This window comes from Acipenser ruthenus, chromosome 11 (genome assembly GCF_902713425.1).
Source record: "Acipenser ruthenus chromosome 11, fAciRut3.2 maternal haplotype, whole genome shotgun sequence".
In the NCBI taxonomy this organism is placed as follows: Eukaryota; Metazoa; Chordata; class Actinopteri; order Acipenseriformes; family Acipenseridae; genus Acipenser; species Acipenser ruthenus.
The window spans coordinates 21,755,117-21,771,373 of NC_081199.1; the positions used below are offsets into that span (position 1 = coordinate 21,755,117).

At 43.7% G+C, this 16,257-nt stretch overlaps 1 protein-coding gene across 2 annotated transcripts in view; it reads right to left on the minus strand.

The window, feature by feature from the left end:
- Nucleotides 1-16,257, minus strand: part of LOC117426980 (integrin beta-2-like) — a 78,585-nt gene that overhangs the window by 32,843 nt on the left and 29,485 nt on the right. For both annotated transcript variants that reach the window (XM_034045270.3, XM_059033445.1), the window contains exons 5-7: nucleotides 2,026-2,196; nucleotides 1,342-1,583; nucleotides 548-703 (exon numbers count right to left, since the gene is read on the minus strand). In XM_034045270.3, coding sequence (XP_033901161.2) covers nucleotides 548-703; nucleotides 1,342-1,583; nucleotides 2,026-2,196 — 569 coding nt within the window. The remainder of the gene's footprint in view (nucleotides 1-547; nucleotides 704-1,341; nucleotides 1,584-2,025; nucleotides 2,197-16,257) is intronic.

Genomic DNA, 16,257 nt, shown 5'->3' on the forward strand with positions numbered 1-16,257 from the left:
TATAAAGACTAGGATGTATCAAGTTGACAAGACAACCAAATGACATGCCCCTGAAATGGTAAATAAAAAAAACCTCTGAAATGGTAAACCTCTGTCCCTCACAACATCTTTGTAAGGATCTGACCCCTTTTACATTGGGTTATTGACTTTTATTTTAGTTATTTTAATTTCAAAAGACAATCAAGAAAACTTTTATCCAAAATATCAGGTTGGATTTCAAAATATGGTTGGATGATTTTCTGGATAACAGTGGTCTACTCTAAACTCAATAAAAGACCAGTTTGATCCATAACCTACACGTCCTGTATAGAGTATTTGTCACATATTTTACTTGTATTAATACTGTGGTTTCTGCAGTGAAAGCTTTGTACAACATCTTCCTGCTGTATTTTTGACTTCCCTCTCTGCTGCTTAGGGAAGCTTCAAGTGCAAGTTTCACTTCTCAATGCTATCAGATGACAAGACTTTTACATAAAAGCATATGCAATGGTAAACTCTGCATGGCTGGTATTTCTGCAAGCCACATACTTGGTTGGTATATACGCACCATTTCATTGCTTTTGGTGTACCGATTTCCCTCCAAATGGCACTTGCCATCATTGGGAGTCAGAATAGAACCAAGTTTGCCATCTCCTGCAAAATGAAACCCGTCATCAGATGTGTAGACCAGCAGACGGGTGTTGTTGCCCCAGCCAATCTTGTCCTGTGGAAGACATCAAGGAAATGATTTTAATATTCTGAATGTATCCAGAAAATTGTTGTATTTAATTTTTTTCTTGCACAAATAAAAATGCACTAAATTAGCTTATTGATTAGTCTTGTAAGACAGCAGTAAGTGGGCCTGCCAGGTTAGATGATGGGACCCATCAAAAGAATAGCAAAGTGTAGTAACAAAGACAAAAAGCTAAATGAAATCTTGGTAGAGCAGGTAAAGAAAGTAAACCACAAACATGCAAGGTAAAGCATTGTAAAAAAACAAAGTAAAGCAAGGAAAATAAATGCATGGCAAAGCATAGTAAACTGCAAAATTTCTATGCAGACGTATGTGGATAAAAACTTCAATCATAAAATATGTACTAAAGATTACACATGTTTCAGTGTCTTTAGCAGTGTCTTTGTAGGGGAATACACTGATAAGGTCCTCTTCTCAATACATTTGTTTTGCCAAAAAATAAAAGCATAAAGGCATCTCCAGAGTGTGTGATTAAAATGAATAAAAACAGTTGTAGGGCTGTGATTATCTTATGTCAGTCACAGTCCCTTAATCTTTAATTAAGGCCTGATTATGAGCATGGCATTACATCACAGAGGGACTTATTATCAACAACCCCTCTCCTGTACCCCACAGACTGCAGCCTGCATCATGGCATCCAGTCCTCCCTCAGGTGAGTCCAGGTTTCCTGAGATGAACTGAGCCGAGACCTCCTGCCGAAATTTGGCCTCATCATCCGTCAAGCTCAGTACATGCTGGTAACCAAACGCTGCCTGACAATGCTGTTCAGTATCTGGACACGGCTTCTTCAGCTTGTCTGGGTGGGTGTTTGTGTATGGCAAAACCGTTTTGTCTACGAAAGAGCCAAACCCTGGGAAAGAAGAAGTTAATTAATTAGGTTTGAATGAGCCTGTAGGTATATTGTGGAGGAGACTCACATAGCAGATATGTACTGTATAGAAAATATTGTACAACCTTACCTTTCTCACACATTTCTGGTAAACAGTCTCACTTTTTATACAGAGAGTTGTCAATTAAGGATTGACTATTGCCTTCCCCAAGCTGTCTCTGTGGAAACCAGTTTGGAAAGCTGATTGACTAGCCTTGTAGTGTATTAGCCCTATAATCAATACCGTAAAATAAAAATAAATATTTACACATACTATATATGGGCCACCTGCATTGGTCAATTATACTGTGGGTACTTCCTTCCTGACACAACCCTTTATAAATCAGTGAAGTCTGTTAGGTTTCTGTGGCAAAATTAGTATGTGGCAACTGAGCATTCACATATGGATATATGTAGACAGTACCTATTCGTGCATAAGGGGTGATCGCTTTAAGAGCCTTTAGTATATCTGTCCCCAGGTCTTTCACTTTTTTCAGATCATCGTTCATGGAGTAGGAGAGGTCCATCAGGTAGTAGAGGTCCACTGGGTATCCCTCAGCACGCTTGAACCTCACAGGGAAAGTCGTAGGCTTGCCTGAAATAACGATAGGATGTTTTTTGTTGGGTTATTTTTTTACATTGGTATGTACAGAACCATTAATGAAATTAGTACAAAATACAAAAACATTAGTATTCATTATTCAAACATTAACAGGCATCGAATAGAATCCTATAAGTATAATAATGTTAATATATTTACATGGAAGTTTTTTCTTGAAAATATGTTTGCTAAAGGTTTTTAGGGTATAACACTGTCACAAAGACGGCCTGAGTGGGTGGCGTCAGACCAGATGCAGGAAATAAATAAACAGAGAGATGTGGTTTGGTATAAGCTGGGCGCGTGATCGCGCTCAGCATTTAATAAACAGAAAATAAAAGGTTTTAAACACAAAAACACGGGACACGGCACTACACGCCAAAATAAAAAGACAAACAAAACGGACAGACACTAACAAACAGGGACGAACAAACACGGTGAGTGAAAACACTTATCTTTACGCTTTTGCTTTTGCTTTCTTTTACTTTCTCCTTCTCTCTCTCCCGTTCTCCACTCACCGAACACCTAACCCCCGACTGAGTGCTACGTGTCTCTATATATACTGTTGTGCTGGGATTCAATTACTAATTAATTATTCACTTGAATCCCAGCACGTGAATTAATTCTGTGCAACCCCGTGCTCACATATTACATTTAACCAGCACGTGAAGTGATTTGTGCTCTCCTCGTGCCTAAATATAAATCTACACTTTTTAAATACACGTGAAACACAGACCCGTTTATATCCCGTGTACCAATCTCTATACACCAACATTAACACACGCACGCAACATACAACATATAACACACAAATGCACACAGGGGCGGGGCGCATTGCCACAAACACGCAGCAATTTACATGTTTGAGGTGGGATGTGTCATCAATGATTTTGTTCTTCAACCTTTTTTTTTCTTCTGATTTTCCATGCACTGTATGTGCAGCTCACACAGGAATGCACAGCTTTTTTTTGGGGGGGGGGGGGTTACAAGATGTTCGCAACCCCCTATGGCAATCGCAAAACTGTGCACAAATTAAGATTGACTATAAAATACCACTGAAACTACCAGGGAAGCAGCCAAAGAGAGAGAGAAAAAAAGAAAAGAAATATGGAGTGTGCACTGGATTAATAAGTGGCCAGACAAAGGAGAGAGGAGAAGGAGGAGACGTCCCCAGATATTCAGAAGTCATCTGTCTTTTCTGAGCCTGATTGACACACAATGTATGAGGCGATTTCATCTCAACAGACAAACAATCACTGATATCTGCCAGCTGCTTCAGGCTGACCTGGAAGGAGACATGCGGAGAGCACACTGTTTGCCTGTAGCACTAAGGGTATCCGCTGCACTAACATTTTATACCACTGACTTGTTTCAATGTACTGTGGGTTATACTGCAGGCATGAGCCAGTCAGCTGTATCATATGCAGTGCGAGATGTACCTGCAGCTTTAGTGGGCAGGAAAATTCATCCATGTCCCTGTCTCTCACGAACAAAATACAAATCAGGGTTTTCTTGGGAGGTATGGGTTTCCTGGTATCCTGGGAGCCATCGATTGCACACATGTACAGCTACGCGCACCAACACAGAATAAGCACCTCCAAATAAATCATAAGGGGACCTATTTTGAAAATGTGCAAGTAGTGTAAGATCTGTGATGCCAACAACTACATCATATGTGTATATAAACTATCCGTGCTCTGCTCACGACTTGTTTATCCTCGCTAATTCACAGATGGCAGCTGTGTTTCAGCGGGGTGACAGTCCGAGAGGCTGGTTGATTGGGTACAACAGGTATCAACTGAAGCGGTGGCTACTGACATCGCTGCTCAATCCCATGACCCCTGCCAAACAGAGGAATAACCGTGCCTTTAAATGTGATCGTACTTTAATTGAGCAAACATTTGGAATCCCAAAAATGCGATTCAGATGTTTGGATGTCTCTGGGGGAAGACTACAGTACACTCCTCAGAAGGTTAGCAATATCATCCTGGCTGCTTGTGTTTTACATAACATAGCTGTCTGTAACGGATGTTGAACCTCAGAGGAATGATTACAGGGTTTGAGGGAAGCAGATGCTGAACTTGAAGGCCCAGGCAGGTCAGACAAAGCCTTATAGACATTGTTTTTTATTTCAGAAGTACTCACTCTCCCCATCCAGGCTGCTAAAACATATTTTGTAGCCTTGCTTGAGGGGCTTTGTCATCCTCCTCACTTGGGCTGCTGGACATTTTAATTTTTTTGTGTGGTTTTGTCTTTCAAAATACCCTCTGTTCACTATCGCAGACGCACAGGTGCTCTTAAAGGGAATGTTGAATCTTTATTGGTTGTAACCTTACTCACCCCACTGTGCTTTGATTGGCTGGGCACATGATTCGCTATTTGATGTGCGTTAGCCCACGCATGAGACCCGACTTCTAAATCATGTTTTCGTGCGCTATCGCGGCAGTTCACTAACGCTGTCATTTTTGCCTGAGCGGAAATGGCTGCACACATATTTGCTAAATAAGGGGTTCCCGAGTGGCACATGCAGTAAAGGCACTCTGCGTTGAGTGCAGGATCGCTGGTTCGAGTCCAGAATATTCCACTGCCGACCATGGATGGGAGTTCCCAGGGGGCGGCGCACAATTGGTTGAGTGCCGCCCGGGTGGGGAGGGCTTAGGTCGGCCAGGCTGTTCTCAGCTCACCGCGCACCAGCGACCGCTGTAGACTGGCCCGGCGCCTGCGAGTCTGCCTGTAAGTTGCCCAGAGCTGCATGGTCCTCCAACGCTGTAGCTCTGAGGTGGCTGCATGGCAGGCCTGTAGAGTGAAAAGAAGCAGACAGCTGACGACATGTTTTGGAGGACGTGTGTGTCCGTCTTCGTCAGTAAACGGAAGCACAGCCAGAAGCTGGACCAAAGGTCATGTACTAGCCAACAGAAGAACTGCAACAAGAACACTTCTATGAACTACATAACTCTTCAATTGCAATGCATTATCTGAACTGAGTTACGTCTGATCAACGGAACTATTTCCAGTTGGAAAACCTCCAACAACAACTATAATGCTGCAAGACATGGAGATCAACAAGCTGATCTCCATTTGAAAAGAACTATGTGTTTATTGTGAGCCTACGCAATACAATGCGTACAACAAAGTACCGTCTTCATTGGAACTTCAGATCCAAAAAGCTGCAGTGTTCATCAACACAGATTGACTTCTTTATATGGAAATCGATAAGTATTCAACATATCTAATATTAGATACATTATGACTCGAGTAAGTAACTGAAGCAAATGTTGTCAAGTTAAGTGTATAAACTGTTCTAGGAATAGAATGTAACTTCCTGTTTTAGAGTGCGTAAGAAATGTATTTAGTTTGTTGAAAAGTGCAACTCAAAGGAGTTGCTTCGTAAATGCAGATAATTTGATCATTGCCCCATTTTGAATATATAATCAACTGAGGTTGATAACATATTATTAGTTTGGTACATCACATCTAAACTAAATTAACACGGTAAAACTAATTTGATAAATTAAGTACTGGAATGTTGGATTCCTGTATTGAATGGGAAGTTGAATTAATTCTCGGGAATACTGACATGATTGATTACAACGAGAAACAGGTACTGGAAATGCAAAGTAGACACTTTGTGTGATAAGTCATATTTCATATTAGTATATTAACCATGTATTCTAAAGATGTCATGGTCGCTGATGGAGATCCCCTGCTCCAGCTCCAGAGCTGATGGAGACCCCCTGCTCCAGGCTGGCACCAGAGCTGATGGAGATCCCCTGCTCCAGCTCCAGAGCTGATGGAGACCCCCTGCTCCAGGCTGGCACCAGAGCTGATGGAGATCCCCTGCTCCAGCTCCAGAGCTGATGGAGACCCCCTGCTCCAGCTCCAGAGCTGATGGAGATCCCCTGCTCCAGAGCTGATGGAGACCCCCTGCTCCAGACTTGATAGAGACCCCCTGCTCCAGCTCCAGGCTGACTCTATATATAATATATATATTTTTTTTAATTGATTGCTTAAATATGTTTTCATAATAATTCTAGGAGGGTTGTAACATTTTGAGACCTGTAGTCATTATTATTATTTTTAGTTTTTTATGATACATTTTCTCAGTCTTGGTGTAATGATAATATGCAATGCAATTAACTGTACAGTAAAATACATTTCAATAAGGAAAAAAATATGTATAATAATTGACTGCTGGGACTAATATATGAAAACATAATAATTTACATGTATTTGAAGGGGAAAAAAGGTCTGTCAGTCAGTAATGGCACAGTTGACAGAAACAAGAACTACGTATCGTGACCTGTTTTGTCTTGCACCTATTTACCACCTTGCCTGAAGTTGGCAACAGTTTATAAATTAGCAATAGGAAAAATAGCACTGTGTGGGATTTCTATATATATAAAAAACAGCAGATCAACACTGCCACTCTTGGTCCCCTATTTATTTCTGGCTGTCAATAAAACAAGTCCAGATTAGGCTGCACATGCAACACTAGCTGCCAAATAGTGATCTCTACACACATGTGAAGTTGCAATGGCAGGGATTATTAAAAAATATGTTTTTACCTGAAATGCACACGTATTTTTCTAACTGTAACTGCTGTATGGCATCCTTTGTTTTGTAATTAATTCACGAGGGTAAAGTCAGGCCTTTCTTAATTCTGGTATATTTTTCAGCTTTGATAGTGTTACATATAATGACTTTGATAATGTTTTGCAAATTAACAAATATTTTCTTTCTACACCCGCTCCCTGGGTCCCCTCATCTCCTCCCATGGCTCCTCGTATCACTTCTATGCTGATGATGCCCAGATCTTCCTCTCCTTTCCCCCCTCTGACTCCGACATTTCCTCCCATATCTCTCTCTTGGCCATCTCCTGGATGCATTTGCGTCATCTCAAACTCAGCCTCTCCAAATCAGACCTCCTTTTCTTCCCCCCTCTTCCTCTTCAGGCCCTGGTACTGTCCCGCCTTGACTACTGCAACTCCCTCCTGGCCGGCATTCCTGCCTCTGCTACCCGTCCGCTCCATCTCATCTGCCTTTTCTCGTTTCTCCCATGCTACTCCACTCTCTGTCTTCTTATCCCTGCTTGCATCCAATTCAAAACTCTTGTACTCGCCTATCGCTGTCTTGACCTTTCTGACCACCTTCCGGCGCCTCCTCAAGACACACCTGTTCAGACAGCATCTGTAAACATCACAACTCTCGAATATACTGGACTATATGGCACCCAAATTTACCAGTACTTGCATCAGCTTGTACTCGCACTGAACTGCTCCATACCTTACCGCATTCAACTACTGCTCCTAACTATAACTACTTACTGTATCTTGTATTTGATTTTACTCTTATAGGTAATTGTACCCACTTTTTTTGTAATTGCTCTTATTTGAAATCATTCTCATCCATTTATCATACTTACTACGTGTTCTTACTGGACTTTACTCATATAAGCAAATATTTACTATAAGTTTTAACTACTCTCAGTCAAACTCGCTCTTGCTTGCTAATTTACTGTATTCTTTATTTTGCTCTTACTTGAATTTGATCTTATTGTACTTTCATAACTGCTCTTATCTGTATTATGATATTTTATAATGTGATAACTTGTAGTGTGATATTTTCTAATGCAATGTGATATTTTGTAACAATTGTAAGTCGCCCTGGATAAGGGCGTCTGCTAAGAAATTAATAATAAAATAATACATATCGGAATCCTAAACAGAAATCTGAATGTGAAAATACCTTGTTTGTTCCAGCAGTATAATAAATAATGTTACATGGATAGAATCAGTTCTATAAAGTACAGTATCTAGTGTGTCTTACATTTCATATTACTATATATATATATACAGTGCCTTGCGAAAGTATTCGGCCCCCTTGAACTTTGCGACCTTTTGCCACATTTCAGGCTTCAAACATAAAGATATGAAACTGTAATTTTTTGTGAAGAATCAACAACAAGTGGGACACAATCATGAAGTGAAACGAAATTTATTGGATATTTCAAACTTTTTTAACAAATAAAAAACTGAAAAATTGGGCGTGCAAAATTATTCAGCCCCCTTAAGTTAATACTTTGTAGCGCCACCTTTTGCTGCGATTACAGCTGTAAGTCGCTTGGGGTATGTCTCTATCAGTTTTGCACATCGAGAGACTGAAATTTTTGCCCATTCCTCCTTGCAAAACAGCTCGAGCTCAGTGAGGTTGGATGGAGAGCATTTGTGAACAGCAGTTTTCAGTTCTTTCCACAGATTCTCGATTGGATTCAGGTCTGGACTTTGACTTGGCCATTCTAACACCTGGATATGTTTATTTGTGAACCATTCCATTGTAGATTTAGCTTTATGTTTTTGATTATTGTCTTGTTGGAAGACAAATCTCTGTCCCAGTCTCAGGTCTTTTGCAGACTCCATCAGGTTTTCTTCCAGAATGGTCCTGTATTTGGCTCCATCCATCTTCCCATCAATTTTAACCATCTTCCCTGTCCCTGCTGAAGAAAAGCAGGCCCAAACCATGATGCTGCCACCACCATGTTTGACAGTGGGGATGGTGTGTTCAGGGTGATGAGCTGTGTTGCTTTTACGCCAAACATGACGTTTTGCATTGTTGCCAAAAAGTTCGATTTTGGTTTCATCTGACCAGAGCACCTTCTTCCACATGTTTGGTGTGTCTCCCAGGTGGCTTGTGGCAAACTGTAAACGACACTTTTTATGGATATCTTTAAAAATGGCTTTCTTCTTGCCACTCTTCCATAAAGGCCAGATTTGTGCAGTATACGACTGATTGTTGTCCTATGGACAGAGTCTCCCACCTCAGCTGTAGATCTCTGCAGTTCATCCAGAGTGATCATGGGCCTCTTGGCTGCATCTCTGATCAGTCTTCTCCTTGTATGAGCTGAAAGTTTAGAGGGACGGCCAGGTCTTGGTAGATTTGCAGTGGTCTGATACTCCTTCCATTTCAATATTATCGCTTGCACAGTGCTCCTTGGGATGTTTAAAGCTTGGGAAATCTTTTTGTATCCAAATCCGCCTTTAAACTTCTCCACAACAGTATCTCGGACCTGCCTGGTGTGTTCCTTGTTCTTCATGATGCTCTCTGCGCTTTAAACGGACCTCTGAGACTATCACAGTGCAGGTGCATTTATACAGAGACTTGATTACACACAGGTGGATTCTATTTATCATCATTAGTCATTTAGGCCAACATTGGATCATTCAGAGATCCTCACTGAACTTCTGGAGAGAGTTTTCTGCACTGAAAGTAAAGGGGCTGAATAATTTTGCACGCCCAATTTTTCAGTTTTTTATTTGTTAAAAAAGTTTGAAATATCCAATAAATTTCGTTCCACTTCATGATTGTGTCCCACTTGTTGTTGATTCTTCACAAAAAATTACAGTTTCATATCTTTATGTTTGAAGCCTGAAATGTGGCAAAAGGTCGCAAAGTTCAAGGGGGCCGAATACTTTCGCAAGGCACTGTATATATATACACAAACACACAAACACACTGATGCACAATGAAAATGCAACAGTCTTAGTTTTACATCAATAGCTCATTGGGCACAAACATAATGTTATTTACATTTTAAATAGTGAGCAGATTTGTTGATTGTTTGAGTAGTATTTTTCTTGGGATAACAAAATACTGAGTCATGTGATTTCATAAAAACGCCAGGCGCTCAGTGTTTAGTATTTGAGTTGAGTTAAAATTGCCAAAATGAGTTGATTAAGAATCTGTATAAATAGCCATTCTAAAAGACATGATTTTAATTAACGCAAGAACAGCAAAAGATATGACCATGCCTTGCTTGAGTAATGAAGATCGCCTGGTTGCTATCGGCATGATTGAAGGCGGCCTGACTGTGAGAGAAGTTGCCCGGAGAATGAGATATTCTGCTTCAATCAGCAGACTAGTCCAGATAAACCAGGAAACCGGCTCTGTGAGGGACAGGCCACATCCTGGAAGGCAGAGGGTCACCACACCGGCCCAGGACCGTCACATCCAACTGATCTATCTGTGTAATCATTTTCAGGAAGAAAGTCTGGTGAGGTGTACAAAGAAAAGCGCACCATACTGACTGTCAAGCATGGAGGTGGTAATATCCTTCTATGGGGCTGTTTTTCCTCTAATGGCACAGGAAATTTAGTTCCAATACATGGTAAAATGGATTCCATAGCATACCAAAAGGTATTGGCAAACCATCTGAAACCCTCTGCTGTAAAACTTGGTTTAAAGCGCAACTGGACGTTGCAACACAACAACGATCCAAAGCACACATCAAAATCTACTTCAGAATGGTTAAAGAAGAATAAAATCAAGGTTCTAGAATGGCCTAGTCAAAGTCCCGATCTACATCCGATTGAGAATCTTTGTGAGTTGAAGAAGGCTGTGCACAAGTGACACTCCGCTTCCATCCTCCCACACGCGCATGCAGGAGCTGTGCACAGACAGCACCTGCAGCTCACTGATCCGCTTTACGGAGGTGATAACTAAGAGGAAGGCTGTCTTCAGTTCCCATGCATTATGTCCAGCGATATGACCAGGGTCCGCGAACTCCTCCACCTGCCCAGACTGGCCCCCCAACCAGAGTTGGGTGCATCTATCATCACCAATTGACAGTTGTGTATCACTCCTATGCTTGCGCCTTCGCTCAGAAGAGAGGTTTGCTTCCACCAGCATAGGGCGTCCCAGCCTAGGTGAGACACGGTCAGCTGACGGTGTCTGTCGCGCTTGGGGTGCAGCCTAAGGCACTGAGCCACACTTGGATCGGGCGCTTGTGGAGTAACCCTAGTTGGGTGGGTGATGAAGCCGAGGCCATCAGACCCAATAGTTTTTAACACAACACCAATTATACTGTGAACCCTTGTTGAACAGGGCCAGACAGTTGCAAATGGCAGCCACTCTGTCGTCCGACAGGTAGGCTTGCACTCTGTGGGCCACTGCTCCTTCCTGCGTCTGGGCAGATCAACCAGTCGTTCAGCTAATTCATCACCCTGATCACTTTCAGCCGCAAGGGAGCTAGGATGGCATTCATGCACTTTGAAACGTGCAGGGGCTAAGGAGAGGTTGAACCACAGCACAGAAAACTCAGGACGCTCCCCTGTAAGGTGAAGCGGAGATACTTCCTGTGCACTAGACGTATAGCAACGTGGAATCCGCGTTCTTTCAGTCCAGTGTGATAAACCATTCGCCCGGCCAGACAGCCTGGCGAGTACGGCAGATGTCAGCGTGTAACATCCGGGGCAACCACCGGTGCAGGCGGGGTCAGCTCCAGGGCTGGCGCTATTGGCTGAGCTAGGGCCACAGCAAGGGCTTGAGCCTGCTGCCTGGCCAGGCCCAGCGCCGCGTACAGCTCAGCCGTGTACTGAAACACTCAGGCACCAAGGGTGTAGACGCACCGAGGACACTGAGTGAGGTAGAATACAGTACTGGTGCACCGAAGCATCGGGGGAACCGAGTGCAGGTGTTATTCACATACTGTGGTGCTAAGCACTGATGCATGGAGCATCTAAACACTGAGGGCGCCGACTGAGGGCGCCCAGCATTAACCGTGTGAAGTCAACACAACCTGGGGTAGCGCATAGCATACACCGGGGTGGATACCCAGACAGAGAGCAGTACAGGGGAGCGCACGGTGCTGCACCATGGTACAGAGCGGCGATAACCTGGACCGCGTGCAGTCACATAACGTGGATAATAATAATAATGTTGCAACCTGTTATTTCTTTTTAACTGCAAAGGCAGTAATAGGAACATACAGGCTTTTACCCAGCCATTCGGCTATGGGAGAAACACATTCACCATGCCAGGCGGGTGACCAAGCGTGCCGAGTAGGCGGCCTGAAACAAGCCGGTGGATTCAACTCAACCGTGGGACACAGCAGAGCTGGGTTCCCGTGGAAGAATCAGCTTATTATTTATTTCTAACTGCCGGGCAGTAAGAAACAAATGCGCACACACACCACAGAAGCTGTGTGGGTAAAAATATCAGTCACCGCGGCAACGCGGTTAACTGATTTTGTTTTGTTTTTCCAGCCCACCGAGTATGCAGGCTGAAGCAAGCCGGCATAAGCATCTCAACAGCGGGGCTCAGCAGAGCTGCCGGTTGATATCATAATACTTTTTTTTTTTTTTTTTAACTGCAAAATACACACACACAACAGCAAGGTTGTGAGTGTAAAATAGCAGTCACCACGGCAGCGCGTGTGACTGCTTTTAAACAGCGCACCGAGTAGACGGGCTGAGACAAGCCAGCAGAAGCCACTCAACAGTGGGGCCAGCAGCGCTGGGTCCCGGTGGAAATAACGCGATATTATTTCTAAACTGCAAGGCAGTAAGGAAACGAAAATATAAACTCCACGCAAGCTGTGATTTTGTTTTGTTTTTACCAGCCCACCGAGTAGGCGGGCTGAAACAAGCCGGCGTAAGCATCTCGATAGCGGGGCTCAGCATAGCTGGGTCCCGATGGAGGAATCGCGATTGTATCGTTTTTTATTATTATTATTATTTAAAAAAAAACCAAAAAAAAAACCGCAAGGCAGTGAAATAAAACCACACATACACGCACACAACAGCAAGCTGTGAGGGTAATAAAGCAGACACCACGGCAACTCGGGTGAACTGAATATTTTAAGCGCACCGAGAGGGTGGGCTGAGGCAGTCCAGCAGAGTCAATTCCACAGCGGGGCCCGGTGGAGGAACACATGTCTCTTTTTCTTTTAACTGCAACATTATTATTATTTTATTCCTTAGCAGACGCCCTTATCCAGGGCGACTTAATAGCAGAGGAAAGCAGAAAACAGCGATCGCTGTAAGGCTTTCAGCATACTGCAATCGCAAAGCGATGTAGGCTGTTACGAAGAATAAAAGAGTAAACACAGCGTAGTAACTGGACAGGGGTGTCTAGCCTGGACTACGTGCAGTCACACGACCGGGGCAGCGCGTAGCTTACCGCGGAGTGAAGAACCTTCTACAGGCAGAAGGCAATGAGGCACCTCGTGCATCGAGCACCCAAGGGCGCTATGCGCCCTGATGTACTAAGCACCTCCCTACCGAGCACCATACGTCCTGTGGGTATGATGCGTCGCAGGCCGTACAGGGAAGAACCCCGATATGGTGCTGACTTTGTGCATTAGCACTGAGGCACTGCTCGCACTACGTTGAACACTGGTAAGTGTTAACGTAGTGTGTCCACTCACTAGCTTTACAGCAAGGTATGCTGAGCCCCGTGCCCATCGAGTATCCTGTTTTCACAGATACTTTGCAGCACAGTGAGCTATGTGCCAGGTTGAGCAGTGCTTACGCAATAACCTGTGCGTCCCAAGCGCACTGTGTACTGCATTCGAGATGCTAGGCAGAGAGTCCTGAGACAGGACGTTTGGCTTGTGCATAGCACTAAGCACTGCTTTCACTGCGTTTGACCCACAGGTACTAACACAGTGTAAAATTCGCTTGCGCTACAGCTAAGGCTATTAACACCGCTTACCCTGCGCCGGGTACCGTGGGCACAAGTGCACCGTGTACTACGCAGCGTATGGGCACTAGTGTACAACCAACTACGCCTGCACCGTGTAATATGTACACCGCATGCAGCGCTTGAGCTGAGCACAGTACGCACTGGTATTACCGTGCAGCACCACAAGCTATGCGCTAGTAGAGCAGTACTTACGCAACGAGCGCAACGTGCACCGCACTGCTTGCCTCGAGCGTTCCAAACGCCTTGCGCAATGGGTACCGTACACTGCGTGAACTGCGTACCATGCGCACTGTGCGTAACTGCACTTTAGAACGAGCGCAACGTGCACAGCACTGCCTGCCTCGAATGTTCTAGACGCCTTGCGCAGTGGGAGCATAGACTGCGTACCCTGCGCGCTGTGCGTAACTTGACTAGGAAGGAGTAACGAGCACCTGCGGCCTATGTGCACTGTGAATATCGCTCTGCATACACTGCGTACTGGGGATACACCAAGTACCGTGTTACGCTATACTCCTACGCTGGCGTTGGATAATATGCAGCCTGCATCCAAGAGAGAATCAGGCTATGCGTGCGCTGCGGTACCGCAGCACCGGAGAGGACGCTACGCAAAGTGTGTACCCAGACCGCGTGGTCAACACACACACCTGGTCAGCGCGGAGCGTGTACCAGGGGGGGACAGAGGCCAAAGCCGCGGTGGGTGAAGTTTTTGTTCAGCAAAAATTACACTTTTATAAGAAGGAAGGAAAGAGAGAGTACACCGAACGCACATGAACCGACTCACCGCAGTGGTCAGGTTCGGCCGGCGGTTCCGCTTGGACGGGGATACGGCAGTACCTAGCCCTGAGGAAGGGAGCGCGGCTGGGTCACTCGACAGCGGGGATTCGGCCAGGCCTGGCCCCGAGGAGGATACTTGTGTAACTCTCTTTAGGAAAAGACAACTCACTCGCGGGTGACTGCACAGACAGCCGCTCACATACGACAGACAGTAAAAAAGAGAGTGGCCCGCCAAGGGGAGCAGCTGAAAGACAGAAAGATAAAAGACTCTGTCTTTTTCAAGAGTCGTTGATTCCAGGAAAGCGGCAAGCCAGCTTTCAGCACGAATGCTAGGGAAATACAACCGACCCGAATCGACTCGAGGGCTCTTCCTATGAACACGCTCAGTTCTAGCCACAGAGGTCCTACCTTACCGTCTTGAGAAGGAAAAAGAGGGAGATCTTCCGGTGAGTGACGGTTTTGTACCCTCGGTAGGCAGGACCGAGTGCGTCATCACAGGAAGGGGCTTTCGGCGGCTCTGATATAGAGAGCTCAGTATTACCTACCTATAGGGCAGGGAATATCCCATACTTAATGCTGGTGGTCGTCTTCGACTTGAAAGGGAACCTCTATGCATTTTGCGTATCCGCTACGCATTTTGAGTTGGTAATACGCGGGTTCGCTTTTATCAGAGATGGTACGCAATAATACGTAATCCATATTTCGCTCATCGTCTATGATGTTGCCTGTAGTTAGAGAAAGGGTTGCATCTAATGGCACGGCCAGCCTTAGGGCAAGGCAAGCAAGATAGATTAGGTTCTGAGTTTAGTTACGTGATAGAATAACCAATCAGCTTTTGAGTTTAGTTGACCTCCATTTAAAAAAAAAAAAAACTTATCGTGGGTTGACTGACATAAATTCTTACCACCCAGTTTCTTTGTATAATCACTGCCATTCTACTGTAGCCTATCAGGGTTTTGTTGAGCTGACTCGGTTGTGTTTAACTGCCAGTTTTGGACACACCTGAGGGAGTGTGAAGTATTATTATTATTATTATTATTATTATTTATTTCTTAGCAGTACTGTGAAGTACTGTGACTTGTGAGGAAATTATTGATTTCAGACTGTCCTTTGTTTTTTAATTAATGCATTAGTTATGCATTCATTTTTGTCTGGGGAAAAAACCCAATTGCGTTAAAAAAACAAACAAAAAAACCGTTCTCGGTTTAGATAACTGCATCTCATGAAAAGAAAATACATCTGAATGAGGATTTTACGAGAATGGCGAGGGAGTAAGTATAAACATTTATTATAATAATATAGTACAATATTTAGGATTAGTATTCTGTTTTTGGCTTGTTGTCCCGATTTTCACAAACGCCTGTTATCATACAGGGATGTCAGTAAAATTCGATTTTATAAAAATGAGCACAGCATTAACATTGTTAATGTGGTTAAGGTACGTAAGGCTTCTGTTTACTTTGCAAGTAGCGTACAAATACATTGTAGATAAATGCCGTTTCATTGTGCTTTAAACAAGTCATAAACGGCTGGTTTGTGATTTTATATTGAAGTTCAGTACGATCATTAATGTAGCATTATGGATTTTGTTAACGGTAAAATATTTTTTTTATGTAAGGACTGGGAATCACCGACCCGCATAAGTGTAATCCTGATTAACTGTATAGCTAAATATTTATGAAAAAAATGGCCTAAATGGCCATACAAGTAAGCGTGTTAAAGTGGGACTTAATACTACTTCTACTAATAATAATAACGTAATATCAGAACTACCAATATATGCTTACTGATATTGAACTTTTTATG